Genomic DNA, 22651 nt, shown 5'->3' with positions numbered 1-22651 from the left:
AGTTCCCAGCTCCCAGCCTGCGTCCGGCTCTGAGGAGCAAACCCTGCAGAATCCCAGCTCCAAATCTCCCCGCTCCCACCCTCTGCCTCTTCCTGCCACCCCCTGGCGACGGCTCTCGTGGCTGCGGGGATCCAGGTCTCACTCTTCCCTCCATCGCTCGACTGTCGATACGAATCCTGGCCCCGACTCAGAGGATCTGTGTGTTTCATACATTTTTATTGCTCATTCTCGGAGTCCCACCTGTTGTCATAATTACACTGAGACTGGAAGCTGTCTGGGGCAGGGACTGTGAGTTTTCTTTGTACAGCGCCTGGCGCAGTGGGCTCCGTGACTGGACCGCCTCGGTGCTACGGTGATAAAGAAATAATCATCATTTGACCAGCCCTGAACTCGCATGGGCTGACTGAGAACAATGGGGGCAGTAGGAGAAATTAGGCAAAGAAACCCGAGAGGGACGCAACAGTTGCCGAAATGAACCCCCCAGATCGCTCTATGCTGGGTCCTGACACACCCCAGTGCAGGGAGGGGAGAGGCACCGTCCACACCATCCAGAGCGAAATCCCAGAGCGGCTCCAGATCTGGGGAACGCACCGTCCCGTTGTCCTGTGATCCCCCTGACCCGGCTTCCCACAGCGCCTCCTGCTGATTGGTCAGTCAGTCGTTTGACACACTCACTTCCCCTCTGCGAACGAGCCTCCCCCAGCTGGGGAAAGGCTCAGAAACTTCACCCCGACGGAGACGGGGACTGACGCCTCCATCATGTTTCCTGCCGCGGCTGACTCCACCAAACGCTCTTTGCTCCCGGTCACTTTCGTTACCCGGTCGCCCGCTCCGTGATGCTCTTACAGCCATTGATCGGCTGGTCCTTGGGGAAAGTGCAGCCTGGAGAGTTCTGTGAAATGTCGGCCATGTATTAATCGCCTTGGCGTTTACAGAACAGCAAGAACCAGAGTGTCCGAGAGAGCCGCCCGAGTCAGCCAAACAGCCGAGAGCCGCCCGCACCGACCGCCTGGAGGGGACTTCGTTCCAAGACCCGGGGTGGCCCTTCTCGGGTGCCACGCTGGGGAGCCACGTGCAGCTGGGAGGGAGGTGGGGAAATGTCTCGTGTGTAAGAGCCGGGCCTGGCCCGGGCTCCCTTCTCCCTGTCTCCGTGGCTGGAGGCAGGAGCGGGAGCTACCCAGATGGGTTGTTTTCTCCCCATCATTGAGGAGTCGTCGATTGGGGCTGCCCCACCTCTCCCGGGGGTTTGCGGAGCCAGAGGGGCCCCGCTCAGCAAGGGGGTGGTAGCTGCAAGCTCCTGACCCTGCAGCCAGACGCTCGAGAGCCGATTGTCACTGGGTGTCCTGGGCGGGCGGGACAGCCGTTGCCAGGCTGGCCGCGGGCCTGGCCTGCTGGGCATGGGTCCGCTGGTGCTTGGTGAGGGTCGAGCTGCAGCTGAAGCTGGCTCCGCAGACCGGGCAGGGGTAGGGCCGCTCGCCCGTGTGCACCCAGCGATGGGTGGCGATGTGGGAGCTGCGGCTGACGCTCTTCCCGCAGTCGGGGCAGGGGTAGGGCCGCTCGCCCGTGTGGACGCACGGGTGCCGTGCCAGGCTGGAGCTCTCGCTGAACTCCTTCAGGCAGCGCGGGCACCAGAAGGGGCGCTCGCCCGCGTGCAGCCGGCGGTGGGTGGCGATGTGGGAGCTGCGGCTGACGCTCTTCCTGCAGTCGGGGCGGGGTAGGGCCGCTCGCCCGTGTGGACGCACGGGTGCCGTGCCAGGCTGGAGCTCTCGCTGAACTCCTTCAGGCAGCGCGGGCACCAGAAGGGGCGCTCGCCCGCGTGCAGCCGGCGGTGGGCCACCAGGTGGGAGCTGCGGGTGAAGCTCTTCTCGCACTCGGGACACTGGTAGGGCCGATGGGGCCCCCGGGGCGTCGCCGGCTCCGTGCTCTCCCCCGCGTGGGCCCGCTGGTGGGCAACGAGGGCCGGCCTGGCGCTGAAGCCCTTCCCGCAGGCTGGACACTTGTGCAGCTTGTCCTCCAGGTGGGTGCCCTGGTGCGACACCAGGGCCGACCTCTGCACGAAGCCCTTCCCGCAGTCGGGGCAGCGGTGGGGACGCTCGCCGGTGTGGGTGCCCTGGTGGGTGGCCACGGCCGAGCTCTCCAGGAAGCCCTTCCCGCAGACGCGGCAGGTGTAGGGCCGCTCCCCGGTGTGGAGCCGCCGGTGGGTGGCCAGGGCTGAGCCGTTGCGGAAGCGCTTGGGCAGTTGGGGCAGGCGTAGGGCCGGTCCCGCGTGCGGGCCCGCTGGTGCGTCACCACGTCCGACCGCTGCTTGAAGCATTTCCGGCACACGGGGCACCGGTGGGGCCGCTCGCCCGTGGGCGCCCTGCGGCGCGTGACGAGCGCCGAGCTCACCACAAAGCCTCGGCTGCACTCGGGGCAGGGGTAGGGGCGCTCCCCCGTGTGTCTTCGCCGGTAGATGGTCAGGGCCAAGCGGGCGCTGAAGCTCTTCCCACACTCGGCGCACGTGGTTTCTTTCTCTCCCGCGGGGGCTCCTGGCTGGATTTCTGGTTCACGGGGGGCCGTGGCATCTCCCCCCAGCTCAGTAGATTTGCCCCGTCTCTCCTCCGGGGGGTTTCCCTGCTCTGGCCGGCTCTGACTCTCCCAGGCCTTTCCCAGGGCAGGACTCTGGGAACCGTTCCCGGGGGATCTGCCCGAAACCGCCCCGCGGGGCTCCACTCGCTCCAGCCCTGCCTGCTGGGCCTTCTCCTCCACGTTCCCACTCGCCGGCCCGTCACCTGCGGGGATAGAGAGAGAATCCAGACCCGGCTCAGGCCCTGTGCCGGGGACCAGGACATGGGGCAACAAACCAAAATAACCACTGAGGAGACTGAAGGTTCGGGAGTCCTCACCCCCCTTCTCCAGAGCAGCAGGAGGGACCCACCCGGCCTCCAGGGCCCGTCCAAACACTCAGGGGAAGGGAGTGGCTGCTAGGAGCCTGGTGTGACGTCTGCTGTCCGCTGGGCACAATCCCGACTGCAGGGAGCGGAGCCAGGTCCGAGGGAGCCCGCGAGGCCTCTGTGGGAAGCTGTTTCCCTCCCTCCCGGGTTTTCTGGGAATTGGTTTCACTGATTCCTCACCTCTTAGGGCGGCCCTGGGGATCGTGTGTTCCTCAGAGGTTGGCAGCTCCAGGACCCAGGCCTCCTCCCCTCGCTCCAGCCGGGAGATCACCGCGGGTGTGAAAATCGGGAACCCTGCTCGAGAGAAAGAGGGAATCAGGGGGAATGAGGGATCGGGGCAGCGTCAGGGACCAAGACCAATCCCTGAGTGTCACCTGCGTGCGTGCGTGCGTGCGTGTGTGTGTGTACACAAACTAATGAACAAAGAACAGGAGGACTTGTGGCACCTTAGAGACTAACCAATTTATCTGAGCATAAGCTTTCGTCATCCGATGACGTGAGCTGTAGGTCACGAAAGCTTAGGCTCAAATAAATTGGTTAGTCTCTAAGGTGCCACGAGTCCTCCTGTTCTTTTTGCGGATACAGACTAACATGAAATGGCCCAACTTGATTATCATACACATTGTAAGGAGAGTGATCACTTTAGATAAGCTATTAGCAGCAGGAGAGTGGGGTGGGGGGAGGTATTTTTTCATGCTTTGTGTGTATAAAAAGATCTTCTACACTTTCCACAGTATGCATCCGATGAAGCGAGCTGTAGCTCACGAAAGCTTAGGCTCAAATAAATTGGTTAGTCTCTAAGGTGCCACAAGTACTCCTTTTCTTTTTACTCTGAAACTACTGAGCACAACACTTCTGCCCCCCGAAAGCTCTTGGGGTGGGGGTGGATTAGCATCTCCTCTGTGTTTCTGAATCACTTACCCCTGGGAGGGTTTGGGGGAGGTGGGGACAAACTCCCACAAGCTTTGAGGAAGCGAGGGGGCCTGGGAAGGATCCTGGGCAGGAGATGACAGGGGGCACGTTGGACACCCCCAAACCGCTGGTACCCGAGGGGGCAGGAGTACTTACCCAGCAAGGCCACCGTCTCGTAGTTCTCCCGCATGACGCCCCAGTAGAGAGCTCTCTGACCCGGGCCCAGCAGAGCCCATTCGCCTTCGGTGAAATACAGAGCCAGGGGGGGTTTTAAGCCTTTTTGTTTGTTCGGTTTTATCACTTTACACATCGCCCTTGTGGGAGATGCGGGGGTCGGACGGTTATTGCCTGGCAGCGATGGGGGAGACTGCGAACGTTAAAGCTTGGCAGCTGTCCGAACACAGCGTGTGGACACGGCGTGCCAGACCCCACAAGAGAACAGCCCCAAATCGAGCGCGGACACGGGCTCGGTTACCTCGTTTCTTACCTTGCCCGGCAAACGTTTTCATTATTATCGACGGTAACATGGGTGGGGGGTGTGTGAACATTTCCTGACATTCACCAATAAAACTCTCGTCCCTTCCAGGGCCGGGTACAGGTACCCAGCCCGCACTGGGGGCCCAGGGCCCCACGCTGCCTGGGGTGGATCACAACGGTTCTATCCAGGGCCGAAAAATACCAACGATCCTAGGAGCGGCCAGACTGGGTCAGACCAAGGGTCCATCCGGCCCCGTGTCCCGTCTGCCGACACTGGCCGGTGCCAGGCCCCCGCAGGGAATGAACAGAACAGGGCAGTTCTCGAGGGATCCCTCCCCGGTCGGCCAGTCCCGGCTCCTGGCAGGCAGCACCCAGCAAATGCTATTCTAGCCTATTGTGCCAGGAGATGGGGATCGTCACACCCACACACGCTCGCACACACACAGGGGTCACAGGGGCAGGGACCGTCTGCGGGCTCTGTGTCCGTGCAGCGCCCCGTGCCATCGGTCTATCCCCAGGGCCCCTAGATGCTGCTGCCCTACAACCCCCCACACCAGGCGCTGAGAGCCCCGGTGACATCTCGCCTGCCCTGACCGATGCGCGCTGCATTCAGGGATGGGCAGCCCCTGGGGTCGTTGTCGTGCCGTCTGGCCGGTGCTTTCCCTCTGGGGGCGTCCGCGGGGCCCGGGCCCTGGAGGAACACGGGGTGAATTGTCCCCGCTGCGTTGGACCCCAGCGATAGCCGGTGAGCTGCCCGGCTGCGAGGAGCACCGTGCCGCAAGCTGAGTGCGGCCTCGGGGGTCAGGGCAGGTGCCCGGCTGGTCACAGGCTCAGCGACTCGCCTGGGCCCTGCTCGGTGGTTTGTTCCCGGGGGAGCTGTGGGGACCCCCGGAGCAGAACACGCTCACACACAGACCATCCCGCACGTCAAGGGGCCCCACAGACACTGCCAGAGGGGGAGGGGGCGATATCTGTCACACCCGGGCACGGGGCGGGGGCTGTACAGGGGACGTAGGGTGACCAGATGTCCCGATTTTATAGGGACAGTCCCAATATTTGGGGATTTTTTTTATATGGGCTCCTATTACCCCCCACCCCATCCCGATTTTTCAATCTGAAACCGCTGCTGCTCTGAAACCACCCCTTCCTTGTTCTTCTCCACCTCCCCCATTTATCTCCTTATGACAAGTGAGGGGGGTGCCCCTCTTTTTGAAGCCGGGGTGGCCAGCCTGAGAAGGAGCCAGAATTTACCAGTGGTTTCAGAGCAGCAGCCCTGTGAGTCTGTATCCGCAAAAAGAACAGGAGGACTCATGGCACCTTAGAGACGAACCCATTTATCTGAGCATCTGCTTCTCACATCATCGGGTGCCTGCAGTGGACAATACAGGGGGGAGATTTATATACCCAGAGAACAGGAAACAAGGGGTGCGGCCAGACGCACGGGAACCGGAGCGATCCGGTGAGGTGAGCTGCTACCGGCGTATATTGCCAAACAGCCCCCCAGCCGCTCCCCGTGATGCGGTGCGCAGAGGCTCTGGCTTGGGGCGGCAGGCTCGGGGGAAGGGGTGCAGCGGGGGCAGACCCGGGGGTTGGGCAGTGAGCACCCCCAGCACACTGGAAGTTAGCGTCTGTAGCTCCAGCCCTGGAGCCGGTGCCTATGCAAGGAGCCATGCGGCTCTGGGGCCACAGGTTGGCCACCCCCGATTGAAAGTGATGGGCATGCTACCATGGCACCAGCAAGCCCGGCAGCCACCCCACACTGCCCGGCTCCGGCTTCCTCCAGCCTCCAACCTGGCCTCGGTGCGGTGTCTGGGGGGCAGAGGAGGAGGCAGGCTCTGCACTTCCCAGAGGAGGATTGAAGCCAGGGCCACGGGGCGGGGAGGGGGTGCTCCCTTATGGCAGGGGGCAGCACCCCCCAATTTTCTGGCCCTAAGGGTGAGTGATGGGGGGAGGGGCAGAGAGGCTGGGGTGGGTCAGGATCTTGGGCAGAAGAAGCAGCGCGAGGGTGGGGCCTTGGGGAAGGGGGCAGGGCCTCAGGGGAGGGGCCTCAGGGGAGGGGGTGGTGTCGGGGCAGGGATTTAGGAGAAGGGGCAGGGAGAGGGTGGGGCCTCGGGGGAAGGGGCATGTGACGAAGGGGGTGCCGGGAGGTGTCTGAGGATGGTGCTCTTCAGGGGGAGCAGCCCCTGCGGAGGGCAGATGCCTGCCCCCCTGCACCGCCCCTTCTCCCGAGTCCCCGCCCCACACCACCCCGTCCACCAAGTCCCCACCCTCCTGCTGCTTCTTTCGCCCAAGAGCCTGCCCCTTCCCCAGTCGCTCACCCTCAGGCCAGAAAATTGGGGGGTGCTCCCCCCCTCGCCATAAGGACCCACCCCTCTCTCAGGCCCTGCCCTGTCCCCCTACTCTGGGAGGTGCCTGCCCTGCCTCTCCCCTCAAGTCCCCGCACCAGGCCAGGTTGGCAGAGCTGGGCAGTGTGGGGCTGCTGCTGTGCTAGCTGGTGCCATGGCAGGAGTGGGCCCCCCCACTTTTAAAAGTGGGAGGGGCAACACCCCCTCCCCCTTGTTACCAGCCATAATGCCGAGACCAGAGAGCAGGGGCCGGGTTTCAGGAAAAAGGGCCATCGCATGGATGGCGCCTGGGGAGACGGCACAGGGACTCCGGGGAAAAGGGGACACAGCTCCTGCAGGGAGCTGGGTCGGGGCCCAGGGCACCCTGTTTTGGGACCCCCGATTGTGCACAGGCCCCTTTGGCCCAGCGGTTAATTCCTCCCCCCCCGGTGCTGCCGGAGCTCTGCTGGTGCCCGGGGGCGGGGGGGGGGGCAGATTTCGGGCTTCCAGCCTCCATCAGCCCCCAGCCCAGCCGGGCCTGCCCCAGTTCCATACAGGGGGTCAGACTAGATGGTCACAATGGTCCCTTCCGGCCTGGGGGTCTAGGAGTCCGAGAGGGGAGAAGCCCCTTCTGCGTCTAGGGCAGGAGCCAGAATTCAGGGACGGTACTGTCCACTGGGTGGCGCCCTCGCACCATCCGCCCAGGCCTCCCTCTGCCCAGGGTCTGTGCCCCGCGCCTGCAAGGCGGCTCTCGAGGGCCCGCGTGGCTCAGGCGGAGACAGCACCAAGGGGGTTAAATTAACCTAACCCGCCTGGCGTCTCCCCTGCTTCCCTTCACGTCCTGCCCTGTCTGGGCCTGACCCCGGGCCAGCTGCGGGTGCTGGGACCCTGTGTCCCCTCCCCTCCCCACGGCACTCGGGGAAGGGGGCAGCCGAGCCCAGCTCTCCCTGGTGATGCTCCCCATGCTGCCTGGCCCTTTGGCTGGGGGTGCCCCCCGGGGTGACGGGCAGTGCCCCCCGGGGTGATGGGGTGCGGAGATGGGCAGAGAAGTTCGCGGTCTGGGTGAGTCTCCCCGGGCCCGTCCCTTTGGAGCAGCCCTGGGGGCTGGCTGGGGCTCGGCTTGTGACGGGGCTGAGAACCCACCTGGCTCATTGCACGGAGCCGCCAGGTGAGCAAAGCGCTGCCGGGCAGAGATCCCCACACTGGGACATCCTCTTCCAAGGAAGGCTGTAAAAATTGGAGCTGGAACCTGTTCTCTGAGTCCTACTGCCATCTCTCACCCGTTTCCCAGCTCTTTCTCTCTCCTGTCCCTTCCAGTTCACCCAAGGTGAAAGTTTCCCCCTGAGATTGGGGTTCCAGCCCCATCCTGACCTGCTGGTTTGCTCGGTGATTTGCTCGAGATTAAGTGGTTGAAGAACGGGCAGGAGCAGACGGCCGGGGTGGTGTCCACGGAGCTGCTCCAGAACAGAGACTGGACCTTCCACATCCTGGTGATGCTGGAGATGAGCCCCCGGCACGGGGACGTCTACACCTGCCAGGTGGAGCACATCAGCCTGCGGGGCCCCCTCAGGGTGCACTGGGGTAAGAGCCTCTGGGTGTGGGGCAGCCACTGAGCGTGCAGCCCTTGCTCTGTGAAGCCCTCAGGCGATGGGCCCGGGTCAGAGCCCCGCCCCACCCCTGGGGCAGAGAGCAGGGAGATTATTGCAAAGGCAAAGAGAGGCTGGGCTCAGCCCAAACCACCTGTGCTCTTGTTTTCACAGCGGCGCAGCCTGACTCCCCCAGGAGCGAGAGGCTGATGGGGGTCAGGGCCTTCGTGCTGGGGCTGATCTTCCTGGCGCCGGGACTCCTCACCTTCCTGAAGGCTAAGAAAGGTGAATGGCTCCGGGATGGGGCCAGCGGCCCAGGAAATGAGTCCCCAGTGGGGCCATGATGCAATGGCACTGGAGGGTTTCACTAGAATTTTGACAGGTTTCAGAGCAGCAGCCGTGTTAGTCTGTATCCGTAAAAAGAACAGGAGGACTTGTGGCACCTTAGAGGCTAACAAATTTATTAGAGCATAAGCTTTCATGAGCTGGATGCAGTGAGCTGTAGCCCACGAAAGCTTATGCTCTAATAAATTTGTTAGTCTCTAAGGTGCCACAAGTCCTCCTTTTCTTTTTACTAGAAGTTTGATTCACCACAATTTACTTTAGCTTCCCCTTCTGGCACAAATAAAGTGTTCTAGTGACCAAGGAACTTCCTTCCCATCTCTCAGCCCACGTCCGGGATGTGCAGGGCTAATCCCAGCCCCTGGCTTCCCATAAACCTGAGTCAGACCCTTCAGATTCTGAGCTACAGTTGTGCCCTCCTGGCCTCCCCTCCACCTCTCCTCTCTAGTCCTGGAGCCACAGGTTGGCCACCCCTGTTTTAAAGTGATGGGCCTCCTCCTGCCACTGGCCTCTAGTCCCACACACTCCTGGAACATCAGGGAGTTGCAGACACAGTTTGAAGTGCCTGCAAATCAGTCAGTTCCTCTCCAGTGGTGAAACAAATCCACTTCCCCTTTTAAAAATATGGAGACCAGACTCACTTGAGAAAGTATCAGAGGGGCAGCCGTGTTAGTCTGGATCTGTAAAAGCGGCAAAGAGTCCTGTGGCACCTTATAGACTAACAGACGTATTGGAGCATAAGCTTTCGTGGGATGCATGTCATTTGAGAAACACACCAGAAATGAATGAACTCCTGACCCTGAATTTTGACTTACTTGTGCTACCCTCTGTCACGGAGTGTGGGGGAGTCCAGGCCCTGCACCCCTCTTCCTGGGATTCACTGAGACTCTCAGCCAGCCAGTAAAACAGAAGGTTTATTGGACAACAGGAACACAGTCCAAAACAGAGCTTGTGGGGACCCCCAGGACCCCTCAGTCAAGTCCTTCTGGGGGAGCAGGGAGCTCAGACCCCAGCCCTGGGGTTCCCTGTGTTCCTCCACCCAGCCCCAAACTGAAACTAAACCCACCCAGCAGGTTCCCTGCTGCAGCCTCCGTCCACATTCCTGGGCAGAGGTGTTACCTCCCCCTCCCCCTCCTGGCTCAGGTGACAGGCTCTCAGGTCTCCCCTCCCCAGGGCACATTCCCAGGTCAACACTCCCCCCTCCCTGCTGCCTCACATCGTCACACCCTCCAAGCTGTTTCTCTTTTTGCTAAATACGTGAAAAAACATGTAATAACTTGCAGGTCAAAATGCAGACCAGCAGCCTTGGGGGCTGGGGACTCCCCAGAACAGGCCCTAGTTACCAGCAGGTTCAGAGGAGCAGTGCTGGGTACAACACACATACCTTAGACAAAACAGGAGCACAGACATGAGGAAGCCACTTCTTTACTCCAGTTTAGGGGGTCCTTGTTTCTAGCTCTCCCCCATCAGCTTCTCTTGCTCCCTCTCTCAGGTGAAGGGCTGGTCGCGAAAGTCACTGCCAACATCAACCACCCACGTACTGATACCCCGGTCTGTGGAATAAAACAATCCAGACCGAGTCCTGCCTATAGTCACATTTTGCTTCCACACAGGTTGTGTAAGCCGGGGCTGAATGAGCTCTCCCCTGACATCTGGACTTCAGGACCAGACCGTATTTGCATAAAGACACCTACTCTGTTCTGGCTGGTGTCAAAAAGTAACTAAAGTACTTCCCAGAGAGACAACCTATCCTAAATTCTCAATTACTGAGGGACAATCTACACTCACTGTTATATTTGCTTTCCACAAGCCACTCTTTTTAGGAGTGATGTACCCAAATAGTTGGATGCTAATGTTTAAATGTATTAACCTTAATTTGGGATATTGCAGTTTATGTACTGTATGTGTCTTATGACTTTTAAACTAAACTTTGTACATTTGAATAATTTAAGCACGACACCCAGATGTACACACACTCTTTCCTTAACCTGTGTATGAGATCATTTTAGCATTAGCTTTAATAAAAACAATTAAATTTGAATGCAGGGGTCCTGCAAAGTTGTTATCCGTATGGTATAAGTAAAGGGCAGCAGATCTGTGCTTCGCAGACCTTTCTTGAGGGGTTACGCTCCTGGCACTGCACTCGCTAAGCAGGCGCTGGGGGGGCCAAATCCCTGTGGAAGGGAAAGAGGGTGGGAGAGGCGTTTCTATCCAGTGGGGGGGGATTCTGCCTAAGACCATCTCTACACTAGAAATGACTTGGGAATAATCCACACTCCCAGGGGTGGAAGTAAAATGCAGATTTTACCGGTATGGGGCCGCTCTGCCCTCCTCCGCTCGAAAGGGGCGAGGCCTCGGGTGGAAGGGGTGGGGCTGGGGGTCAGCATCCCGCAGCCAGTCAGTCTCTGCTCCCTGACCTGCGCCGCCCGTGGCTCCCGCAGCGATTTAAAGGGCCCCGGGGTCCGGCCGGCGCAGCCGCAGTAGCGGCAGAGGCGGCCGGAGCCCGGGGCCCTTTTAAATCGTGGCTCCGGGGCAGCTATTTCTTTTGGCCCCCCACCGTCAGCAGCCGGGGGGGGGGGAAGGGGCAGCGATATTAAAGTGCTGCCACGGCAGCTTTTTAACATCTCTGCCCTTTTTGCGCCCCCCCCGGCCGGGTCGTCGCTGCCCCTTTTGGGCCCCCCCATTGGCAGCCCTGCTGGTAGGGACCCGGCGGGGGCGCAAAAGGGGCAGCGACGTTAATGCGCTGCTGGGGCAGGGCTTTAAGCAGCGCTTTAAAGTCAGCGGTACGGGCCGGTCCTGGTGGCTACCTTTCACCGGCCCGCCGTGCCGGCCCGTATCCCCTTCCTCTCGCCCCTGCACGCTCCCGAGCGACGTAGTTATAACCCATCTAAGTGCTGATGTCGAGGCGGGGCCGACAGACTTACCGCCTCTCGCTGAGGCAGGATTTATTAAGCCAAGGGGAGAGCTCTCTCCCATCGGCTTGGAGCACCGTCGCCTGCTGTAAGGGATCTAGTGTGGACACAGCCTAAGGAATCTACGCACCATTAGACCCCACTGCTCGCTCTGATGGAAAGGCAGAGCCGATTAGAGTCAGTCGAGAGTCTGCTGTTTTGTTCAGTGGTCACTGGAGCTCAAATCACTGACACCCAGGTGTAAGCGCTGAGGCCCAGACCTGCTGTGAGACAGCGACTGCTCAGCCCGCACCAGCAGTGAGGTTCCCCCCCACTGAGCGCTGGGTTAAGTGGGGTGACCTCGAGATGTGGCATCACAGAGGCTGCAATAGAGAGGCAGGGCGGTGGCAGGAGAAAACGCGGTGGCGCAGGGCAGGGCAAACAAGAGCACGGCGGGGTGCAGCGTGAAAGGTGGCCTTCGCGGCTCTATTGCCCTGCCGCGGCAGCAGCAGCTGGGGCATCACTCAACGGGGGTGGGAGATGAACGCACGTGAATGCAATTAATGCAATGCCCAAATGCAATGCCCAAATGCAATGCAATGCCCAAAACCCAGACCTGCCCAGACCCTCCGGACTCTGAGTCTCTCTGGCCAAGGACAGCAGCTGTGAGGGGGGTACAGCGGAGGGAGGGAGAGTGGCGTGTGAAAGGAGTATTTGTTGTTGGACTTTCCCAGCGCAAATGAGGAACTCAGGCAAAGGGCACTGCCCAACTTACTCGGAGGTGGGCGTTTTGCTCATGGGCACATGCCTATGACTAGTGGTTGTGGTGTTTTACCAAATCAGTGCCGGGTTCCTTTCCCCTGTGTATCACAAGTTTTCTTTGCTAGATACACGTCAGGGCTTGCGGGAGGGGAAGCGTTGCCTCTTACAGGTGCAGTGGGGGTGGGGGTGGTTAATTTTCTCAGATGTCTGGGTGAGAGCTCGAGCTGGTTCTGTGCTGTATTAAGAGGAACCCCTAGATGTGGAACCTGGTCTGGTTGCTGCCGACTCCACCTGGCAGAAGGGTTCCCTTTGTACAGCAGGGGCATGCGATGAAAAGCCGTCAGAGCCTCCACTGCAGGGGCTGGCCGAGACGGTGTTTAGCTACATCAGAACACCTGGGTTCTGTCCAGCTCTGCTGCAGCCTCACTGTGACCTCGGACAGGTCACATCACCTCCCCGTTTCCTTCTCTCTGGAACAGGGGCTAATGGTGTTTGCCTGCTTGGCTGGTGGGTTAACTGTCAGCGCAAACCTGAAACCACATGAGGAAATGGTGAGAAGACAGAATGGACACAGCCCTGGTGCTAACAAGTGACCTCGCTGAAATAAACCAGCCTGTGTCGTCTTATCGTCACTCGTAATGGCCCAGGGACCGAACACGCTGGTGTGTCCCAGGAAGGTCATTTCTGTGCTGCCCCAGAGCTCAAATGTCGACCCTCAGACACACAAGACAAAATAACAAAGCCCCCTGCTGCAGAAGCAGACAAACCCCAGCAGCAGCGCTGCAGAGCACACAGGGTAGAACAACCACCGCAAAACGGTGTGAACCCGTGGCACTCACCTCGCTGCGCTCACCGGGGCCTGGGGGGCCGCTCCCCAGTCTCTCCTGCGGTCTCGCCGTGCAGGGACCCGCTGCCCCTGCTCCACAGCGGAGATACAGGGACGGCCCGTGGCCTCCTCCGGCAGGACGTGCGGGGTCTGTCTGCAGCTGCGACTGCCGGGCCTTCTTCCCTCTTTCACACAGCTCAGTGGGGGTGTCATGAAGGGGGGGTCACCCCAGGGGATTGCACCCCCTGCTGCGTGTGTCAATCGTCTGCTCACTTACTCTGGGCTGGTGGAAATAGGGGACCCTGAGGGGGGCAGGGCCCAAAACCCAGACCTGCCCTGACCCTAACAATGGGGTTGGGACGAGAGCCGGAACCCAGAGGATGAATTGGGGGAGATTCACTCTGGAAAAGCAGCGTCTGCTCCAGGGCCAAGTGGGGAAAACCAAGCCGGGGGCTCCCCCTGCACAGCGAGGTCCCCCCACCCCCAGAACAGCCGCACCCCACATAGGGTCCCAAACACCAGGTGGCAATTTGCACCCAGAATCAACTGGCCACCGCCCAGCGCTCCCCAGCGACCCTACAATAACACCCCAGCCTGTCCACAGCCCAGAGCTCCCCAGCGACCCTACAATAACACCCCAGCCTGTCCACAGCCCAGCGCTCCCCAGCGACCCTACAATAACACCCCAGCCTGTCCACAGCCCAGAGCTCCCCAGCGACCCTACAATAACACCCCAGCCTGTCCACCGCCCAGCGCTCCCCAGCGACCCTACAATAACACCCCAGCCTGTCCACCGCCCAGAGCTCCCCAGTGACCCTACAATAACACCCCAGCCTGTCCACAGCCCAGCACTCCCCAGCGACCCTACGATAACACCCCAGCCTGTCCACCACCCAGCGCTCCCCAGCGACCCTACAATAACATCCCAGCCTGTCCCCAGCCCAGCGCTCCCCAGAGACCCTACAATAACACCCCAGCCTGTCCACCGCCCAGAGCTCCCCAGTGATCCTACAATAACACCCCAGCCTGTCCCCAGCCCAGCACTCCCCAGCGACCCTACAATAACACCCCAGCCTGTCCACCACCCAGCGCTCCCCAGCGACCCTACGATAACACCCCAGCCTGTCCACCACCCAGCGCTCCCCAGCGACCCTACAATAACACCCCAGCCTGTCCACAGCCCAGCGCTCCCCAGCGACCCTACAATAACACCCCAGCCTGTCCACCGCCCAGCGCTCCCCAGCGACCCTACAATAACATCCCAGCCTGTCCACAGCCCAGCACTCCCCAGCGACCCTACAATAACACCCCAGCCTCTCCACGGCCCAGCGCTCCCCAGCGACCCTACAATAACACCCCAGCCTGTCCACCGCCCAGCGCTCCCCAGCGACCCTACAATAACACCCCAGCCTGTCCACAGCCCAGCGCTCCCCAGCGACCCTACAATAACACCCCAGCCTGTCCACGGCCCAGCGCTCCCCAGCGACCCTACAATAACATCCCAGCCTGTCCACCGCCCAGCGCTCCCCAGCGACCCTACAATAACACCCCAGCCTGTCCACCGCCCAGCGCTCCCCAGCGACCCTACGATAACACCCCAGCCTGTCCACCGCCCAGCGCTCCCCAGAGACCCTACGATAACACCCCAGCCTCTCCACAGCCCAGCGCTCCCCAGCGACCCTACAATAACACCCCAGCCTGTCCACAGCCCAGCGCTCCCCAGCGACCCTACGATAACACCCCAGCCTGTCCACAGCGCAGCGCTCCCCAGCGACCCTACAATAACACCCCAGCCTGTCCACCGCCCAGCGCTCCCCAGCGACCCTACAATAACACCCCAGCCTGTCCACCGCCCAGCGCTCCCCAGCGACCCTACAATAACACCCCAGCCTGTCCACCGCCCAGCGCTCCCCAGCGACCCTACAATAACACCCCAGCCTGTCCACCGCCCAGCGCTCCCCAGCGACCCTACAATAACACCCCAGCCTGTCCACCGCCCAGCGCTCCCCAGAGACCCTACGATAACACCCCAGCCTGTCCACAGCGCAGCGCTCCCCAGCGACCCTACAATAACACCCCAGCCTGTCCACCGCCCAGCGCTCCCCAGCGACCCTACAATAACACCCCAGCCTGTCCACCGCCCAGCGCTCCCCAGCGACCCTACAATAACACCCCAGCCTGTCCACCGCCCAGCGCTCCCCAGCGACCCTACAATAACACCCCAGCCTGTCCACCGCCCAGCGCTCCCCAGCGACCCTACAATAACACCCCAGCCTGTCCACCGCCCAGCGCTCCCCAGCGACCCTACAATAACACCCCAGCCTGTCCACGGCCCAGCGCTCCCCAGCGACCCTACAATAACACCCCAGCCTGTCCACGGCCCAGCGCTCCCCAGCGACCCTACAATAACACCCCAGCCTGTCCACGGCCCAGCGCTCCCCAGCGACCCTACAATAACACCCCAGCCTGTCCACCAACCAGCGCTCCCCAGCGACCCTACAATAACACCCCAGCCTGTCCACCGCCCAGCGCTCCCCAGCGACCCTACAATAACACCCCAGCCTGTCCACAGCCCAGCGCTCCCCAGCGACCCTACAATAACACCCCAGCCTGTCCACCGCCCAGCGCTGAGGGGTGATAGTTGGCCCCTCCCCCTCCCTCAGGTGACAGTTGGCCCCTCCCCCTCAGGTGATAGTTGGCCCCTCCCCCTCCCTCAGGTGACAGTTGGCCCCTCCCCCTCAGGTGACAGTTGGCCCCTCCCCCTCCCTCAGGTGACAGTTGCTCTCTGGGGCCTTTGGAGCCTTGAGCCACCTCCCCCCCCCCGGGGCAGTTCCCGCCTTTTTTCCTCCTTCCCGCCTTTTGCTGCTCAGGCTGACTCCTCCTGGCAACTACTGATGCGGCCACAGGGCAGCGCGTCCTGATTGGCTGATCTGCCTGAAGGGGTGAGGGGAAGGGCGGAGCCCGGGAGAGGGACGGGGTGGGGAGGAGCATGGGGAGGCGGGGCCCCAGAGTGGGCGTGGCTAGCGAGCTGGAGGAAGGGGCAGAGAGGGGGAGGGGCTAATAGGAAAGAGGCCAGGGAGGGGGCGGAGCTACTGAGAGAGGGGAGGGACTATTGGGAGGGGCAGGCAGGGAGTGACCCCCCACGCCCCATCTCCTTTGTTCACCCTGGGGCAGCCAGCCCCAGCCCCCCCGTGGGATGAGTGGGGGGGGAATCCCCCTCCGAACGCCCCCCCCCCCCGTGGGGCCACGGTTGGGGCGTGGGGCCAGGCTGCAGCGATGGGCGGGCAGCGCCCCTCGGCGCGGGGAGGGGCAGGACGCTGACCGTTGTCGGTCCCGCCACAGATTGGAGCCTTAGTTACCCGCCTAGTTTGCCTGTGTGTGAATCTGGCCCTACCGGGGGGTGGGGCACTGTCCCTGGGCAGCCAGGGCTGGCCCCATTGCCCCAGGGCGGCGCTAGGGGCTGGGCTGCAGGGAGCAGGCCGGGGGGCAGCAGGGGGCTCTCCCCGGGCAGACAGGGCTGGCCCCATTGCCCCAGGGCGGCGCTAGGGGCTGGGCTGGGAGCAGTGGTACCCCAGGCTGGAGGAGATGGAGGGGGCGTCACACGCACTGACCCGGGGACAGGGCCTGGTTCTGATCTTGCGGTCGGGGATCCCCCTCCCGCGCTGCCTCCGCTCCCCGACTCCCTCTGCCCTGATTGGCTCGGGGCTGGCAGCTGCGGGGACGGAGCTGAGCAGAGACAGACAAAGAGAGAAGTTGGCAGAGAGGGGTGTGCCCTGGGTAGGAACCTACAGCATGTGGGCGACTCTGGACCCCTCGTCCCGCTGCCCTGACACCTGCCACAGCCTGGGTCCCGCTTCCCCTGCCAGGATGCTGCTCCCTCTGCTGCTCCTCCCCTGGGCATGGGGGGCCCGGGCTGGTAAGTGGGGACCCCCCTCCCTGCCCTTTTTTCCTACTGGGGTGGAAGTGGATGGTGTAATACTAAAACCAGGGTGGGGCAGCTCCACGCTGGGCTAGTGACCATTGCTGTGGGTGAAGGATAGGGGAGGCGGGTTAGGGGTCTGCAGGGAGATCCTGGAGCCCGGGAGACTCATTAATCTCTCTCCCCACCCGCTTTGCTCTCCACTTCTTTCCTGATGCCTCCCCCCAGCCTCCCCTTCTCTCCCCACAGCGTCTCTCACCCTCCGGCTGCTCCAGATCAATGTCTTCCACAACGCCAGCTCCGCGGACATGGAGGGGATGGCCCTGGTTGGCGACCTGGAGACCCACTCCATGGACTGCAGCACCTGCAAGATCCGCTTCCGGCAGCCCTGGGCCCAGCAGGGCCTGAAACCGAAGCAGTGGCAGGACCTGGAGCTGCTGCTCCATCGCTACCTGTCAGACTTCATCCGTCTGGTGAACAAAGTGGTTAAGGATCAAGGAGAGGGCTGTGAGTATGGAGCGGTCTGAGGGCGTCCCTCCCACTACCCACCAGAGAGCTGAGAACTGACACACTCACCACAGCGACTGAGTGTATCCTGGCAGGGTGGATGGAGGGCAAAACAGTCAGTCCCTGGCCCTTAGGCTGACTGAAGCCAACATTCCCTAGAAGGGAAACACCCCGTGTCCCATTCTCCACCCCACTGAGCCAGTCCCCCAGCTCTGGGGCCAGATTGTAGCCTGCGCACCCTAGAGGGGAAAGGCCCCGTGTCCCAGCCCCTGTCCCGGCTCGTGGCCACGTGTCCTACCAAAGGCCTTTGTGGAAGGAGCGTGTCGGCTGCTCACGGTGCCACCTGTCCTCCCTGAACGTTGAAAACTGACACCTCTGCGAACCACGAAACACCCAGCCCACGAGCAGGAAATGCAGAGCTAAGATAGTGCCTCCCCCCACAACCCGCGCTGCCCCGGGGCATGGGACAGACCCAGCTCCCTCTGCTCAGCTGCTCAGCCCAGGGTCTGTGCTGGAGCACTAAGGTCCCCCGGGGAGACTTTCTCTCAGGAACCCCTTAACCACCTGCCCCCAAATTAGCACCACAAAGTCTCCCCTGCACCTTGCTGGGGCAGAGCTAGGTGCGTTTCACGACAGCGGGAGAGCCGGCCCTGCCCTCACAGCTCACAGGCGCAGGACCCTCTCGGTGACAGGGCGCGGACGGCTCCTCCCGGGGCTCGGAGGGTGCTGCCTCTCCCGCTGAGCGAGTGTCTGACTCGGGGTGTCGCCCTGAGGTGCTGCTGAGGAAACAATCGCTCGCAGAGGTGTGACCTCTCTGTGGGCACAGGTGCGCCACCGCCCGGCGTACCGCTCCTCACGCAGAACCAAGGCCCGGGCACTTGGGTAACGTTGCGTTGGGAAGCCAAACGTGTCCTTGCTATCGGTGCGGAGCCCAGCTCCGGGGAGCCCAGGGATGTACGTTTATCGAGGCTCAGGGCCACAGTTTTCCTCTGAGCAGCACAAATAACTTTCAAAAAAGCTCTAGATTTGAAAAGCAGGTCATTTGGGCGGGGGTCTGTATCTCCCCCACCCCGTGACCAAGGGACCCCAGATGCCTCAGGCCCTGATGTCTCACAGCGATTCTCAACCCGATCTGTCTGTACACATGGACCTTAGAGCACTTTGAAAAATCAGTTTTAAACAGAAACTGCAAGGTGCCCTGAACGCCAGCCAGGGCCGCCCCACCATCCCGCCGCCATCGTGTGGCCAAACGTCTTCATATCACTTGATGTTATGTCATAACCCTGCCCCCCCATCTGTCTATTTCTGCCCCCCCATGGTGACCTCTGGACGCCCATCCTCATCCCACCTGCCCTTCCTGTTCCAGACCCCTTCGTTACCCAGGTCTTCTTCAGCTGCGAGCTGGACCCCAACGGCACCTTGAGGAGAGTCTGTGATGCTGCGGTGGACGGCGAGGACTTCATCAGCTTTGACCTGGACACAGGCAAATGGGTCACTCGGCAGGGGGACCAGCTGGGGATCTACGTCGAGTATCTTGTCAACCAGGATAAGAGCCTGTCCACCCTGTTCCCGTTTCTTGAGAGAACAATGTGTGTCTATGGGCTCAATACCTTTGCCCAGTATGGGAAAGAGTCTCTGGAGAGGCAAGGTGAGGCTGGTCGCCACTCCCTGCTCACTGAGATGCAGCCACCTCTGGGGTGGGGCACGGGGGCTGTTTATCCAGGGACCCCTTGCCTGGTGTACAAATGCAGCTATAGCTGGGGTGGAGCATAGTAGCCGTTTCATAGCCGCACTGCACAGCCGTTTAGGACAGGAAGTGAAGGGGGATTCCCTCACCACTGGTAACTGCAGGGCCTGGCCAGGACAGCGGGGCCAACGCCTGACCCCGGGGGATGGAGCTGGGCTTGGCGAGTGAGCCCCTGAGGCTCAGACTGAATCGTCCCTCTCCCCCGCCCCGTCTCTCTCCCCCTGTCTCAGAGCGGCCGGTCGCCGTGGTGTTTGCCCGAGCGCCTCCCCCAGCCGGGACCCCCGCGCCGTTACTGCTGGTTTGCCGGGTCACCGGTTTCTACCCCCGGCCCATCCGCGTGGCCTGGCTGCAGGACGGGGAGGAGGTGGCGCCGAGCGGGCGGCTGAACTCCAGCGGGATCCTGCCCAACGCGGACCTCACCTACCAGCTGCACAGCTCCCTGGCCGTGGAGCCGGGCGACGGGCACAGCTACGCCTGCCGGGTGGAGCACAGCAGCCTGGGGGGCCAGAGCCTGCTGATCCCCTGGGGTAGGGGCACGTCCCCAGGGTTGGGGGTGCGGTCGTGGTCTCTGGGGCTTTTCCTGCACGTCCTGAGTGGGACGGGGGTGGGTCCAGGCAGCGGGATTCGGGCACAGGGAGGCAGAGGGGTGAGTGAGGGTTGTGGGGATGGACCAGGGGGAGCAGGATGGAGGAGCTGAGGGGGACGGGACAGGACTGGGATGGAGGGAGGCAGAGGGGTGAGTGAGGGTTGTGGGGATGGACCAGGGGGAGCAGGATGGAGGAGCTGAGGGGGACGGGACAGGACTGGGATGGAGGGAGGCAGAGGGGTGAGTGAGGGTTGTGGGGATGGACCAGGGGGAGCAGGATGGAGGAGCTGAGGGGGACGGGACAGGACTGGGATGGAGGGAGGCAGAGGGGTGAGTGAGGGTTGTGGGGGTGGACAAGGGGGAGCAGGATGGAGGAGCTGAGGGGGACGGGACAGGACTGGGATGGAGGGAGGCAGAGGGGTGAGTGAGGGTTGTGGGGATGGACCAGGGGGAGCAGGATGGAGGAGCTGAGGGGGACGGGACAGGACTGGGATGGAGGGAGGCAGAGGGGTGAGTGAGGGTTGTGGGGATGGACCAGGGGGAGCAGGATGGAGGAGCTGAGGGGGACGGGACAGGACTGGGATGGAGGGAGCAGGGTGAGGGCGGAGGGGAGCACGAATGGGGTGGGCGGAGAGATCTGTGTGGAGCCAGGAGGGGCAGGGCTGGGGAGGGCTTGGGGTGGTTGGGGAGAGAGTCAGGGGTCTGGAGGGGGTCGGACAGAGGGGAGCAGGACTGGAGCAGAGGGAGGCTGAGGGGGAGGGACTGTGGAGGGAGCAGGTGGGACTGCAGGGGAGGCTGAGGGAACAGGGTCCATATTCCTGTGTCCATTCCCAGCGGGTCAGGTGTGGGGGCAGCAGAGGGGGAGGCTGAGGGAACACGGTCAGGGGGGCTGAGGGCAGTGGGTCGGGTGGCTGGGGGGGACTGCGGAAGAGGCAGAGGGACCAGGGCCCATACTCCTGTCCCCGTTCCCAGCATGGCACCCCCTGTTTTACAGGGCACAGCAGGCGCTGGGGCCCCGGCCTGGTCGTGGGCATCACCCTGGGGGCTCTGGCCGTAGCCGCCGTGGCCGTGGTGCTGTGGAGGAGCAGACGCAGGTGAGTCCTCTCCCTCTTGGGGGTGGGGGTGGGACCGTTACACCCCCTAACCCCTCCCCTCTGCTCTCTCCTTCCAGGGGCTACCAGGACGTTGGACCAGGGGAGTCCAGGGCCTGAGTGGGCAGCACCGGCCCAGGAGTGGGGATTGGCCCCTCTCCTGGGGACATGGACCTTGGGGCTGGATCCGTGCCCAGCTCCAGAGCTGAGGGCCCTGAGGGCTGATCTGGTTTGGAGTGCTGAGGGATCGGGGCCCGGGCTGTGGGGTTGGGATTTTCCTTCCTCTGCCAAGTTCAGGGCACGCTGGACATTTGGGAGCTGTCACAGAACGGGAATTCTCTGAAATATTTTGGACAACTACTGTGTGTGCCACCGTTAGCCCTACGAGCTGCCTGGTTAACGAGGTGGCAGGGGAAGGTGGCTCACTCTGCAGGGACCCAGGTGTGACCGATGCCAGCTGTGGGGCCTGGTAGTTGGCTGCACCATAGCGCAGACAGCCCTTGGTTAGCACAGAGAGCAGAGCTGCAGCCTGGTCAGCCCCAAGCCCACAGTCCTTTGACCCCTCCTTTGTCCCAGCTCAGGAGAGAGCCCCAGCTTCCAGCCCCCACCCCCCACACTTCACACACACACCCCCCCCAACCTGGCCCCTCCTCAGCCCTTTGTTCCCCTGCTGGGCACACCCAGATGGCAGGGCAGCGCTCCCTTTGGGTGCACAAGTCTCTCTCAGTGTCCTTGTGGTAGTAGGATTTTATGGTTGTACTTTGTATAATTTAGAATGAAGGATAAAGAAGAATAATGTAGCACGTATTAAATGTATTGATGTAGGATTTCACCATATCCTGCCAGCCACCCTTTCTGAAAGCAGGAAGGAATGGCCCAATGGGCCATTGGTAGAGATGCATCGGCCAGAATCTTGTGTCTGAAGCTGATTTCAAGGCAGTGACAGACCTTTCGGGTCACCACTTCCTTGTAGGTTTAGCATTTTGAAAGAAGTAAAAGAATGGAATGATTGTTTTCTCCTGCATTGCAACTTGATGCTCCTGTTCAAATGCTCTGGGTAAATCAATCCTGTTTTGTGTGTGAATGAGGAATGTGTGTGTTAGAAGATAAGTGGATAAAGGACAAGATAAAGGATGAGAAAAACAATTTAAGAAAACAAGCACTCGTCAAACAACAACTGATTCCAGCATGACTGTGCAGAACTCCTTGGTCCCAATGAAGGAAGATCGCTATCTAACAGGCTGCCTTGCCATGAAACTTTGGGTTCGTCCTGCCAAGACTTTCCTGGAGCATCGTGTCATGACCGATGGAACCCGGCTCCTCCCTACCCATAATCAACCTAGCTGGCCACTAGATTGATCCAGACTCTGCACTGGTAACTGGCAGGACAGCGTGTGTGTGATTGAATGCATATGCTAATTGTTGTATCTCCAGTAAACGAGGCGTATTGCCTTTTCCCCTGAAAAAGAGCCCGTGTGCTTCTTCTAAGCAAAACATCCCACCCAGGGAGCTCACAGCGTGAAGCAGGGTGCTGACGGCTCCGAGGTTTGGTTCCAGGAGGTGGTGAAGTCACGTCACTTGCCCTAGTCAGAGAGTGAGACACTAAGTGGGTCTGGCGCCCTGAAGGGGCCCTCCCAGGGACTGTGGGTCCTCCCAGACCACTGGACCTGTGGATCCGTGACAGGGCGCCGTGGGATCGCAGGGATCCAGGAGCCGCATGGAGCCGGCGCTGGCCTCTGCCATTCAAT

General features: G+C 61.6%; 3 protein-coding genes across 3 annotated transcripts; 2 read left to right on the top strand and 1 right to left on the bottom strand.

Moving 5' to 3' along the window:
• Positions 1–1331: 1331 nt before the first annotated feature.
• Positions 1332–10249, bottom strand: LOC119567483 (zinc finger protein 239-like). Its single transcript, XM_043527628.1, has 4 exons — positions 9959–10249; positions 3114–3227; positions 1712–2771; positions 1332–1610 (listed from the first exon to the last, which is right to left on the bottom strand). The coding sequence occupies exons 3-4, from the start codon at positions 2312–2314 to the stop codon at positions 1332–1334; spliced, it is 882 nt and encodes a 293-aa protein (XP_043383563.1). The 5' UTR covers positions 2315–2771; positions 3114–3227; positions 9959–10249.
• On the top strand, positions 7671–8620 carry LOC102933762 (HLA class II histocompatibility antigen, DQ beta 1 chain). The gene is given in 5 exon segments (XM_043527627.1): positions 7671–7708; positions 7964–7986; positions 7989–8036; positions 8039–8227; positions 8407–8620. Coding segments are annotated over 5 exon segments (468 nt in total). The 3' UTR covers positions 8577–8620.
• Positions 10250–16634: 6385 nt separating the features above from the next.
• Positions 16635–22358, top strand: LOC114021952 (antigen-presenting glycoprotein CD1d). The gene is made up of 6 exons (XM_037913743.2): positions 16635–16969; positions 17201–17479; positions 18846–19127; positions 19457–19753; positions 20807–20906; positions 20984–22358. Exons 1-6 carry the CDS (start codon positions 16639–16641, stop codon positions 21021–21023), a joined length of 1329 nt encoding a protein of 442 aa, XP_037769671.2. The 5' UTR covers positions 16635–16638; the 3' UTR covers positions 21024–22358.
• Positions 22359–22651: the final 293 nt, after the last annotated feature.

This window comes from Chelonia mydas, chromosome 14, assembly GCF_015237465.2.
Source record: "Chelonia mydas isolate rCheMyd1 chromosome 14, rCheMyd1.pri.v2, whole genome shotgun sequence".
NCBI lineage: Eukaryota > Metazoa > Chordata > Testudines > Cheloniidae > Chelonia > Chelonia mydas.
This window is presented reverse-complemented; position numbering and strand designations above follow the sequence as displayed.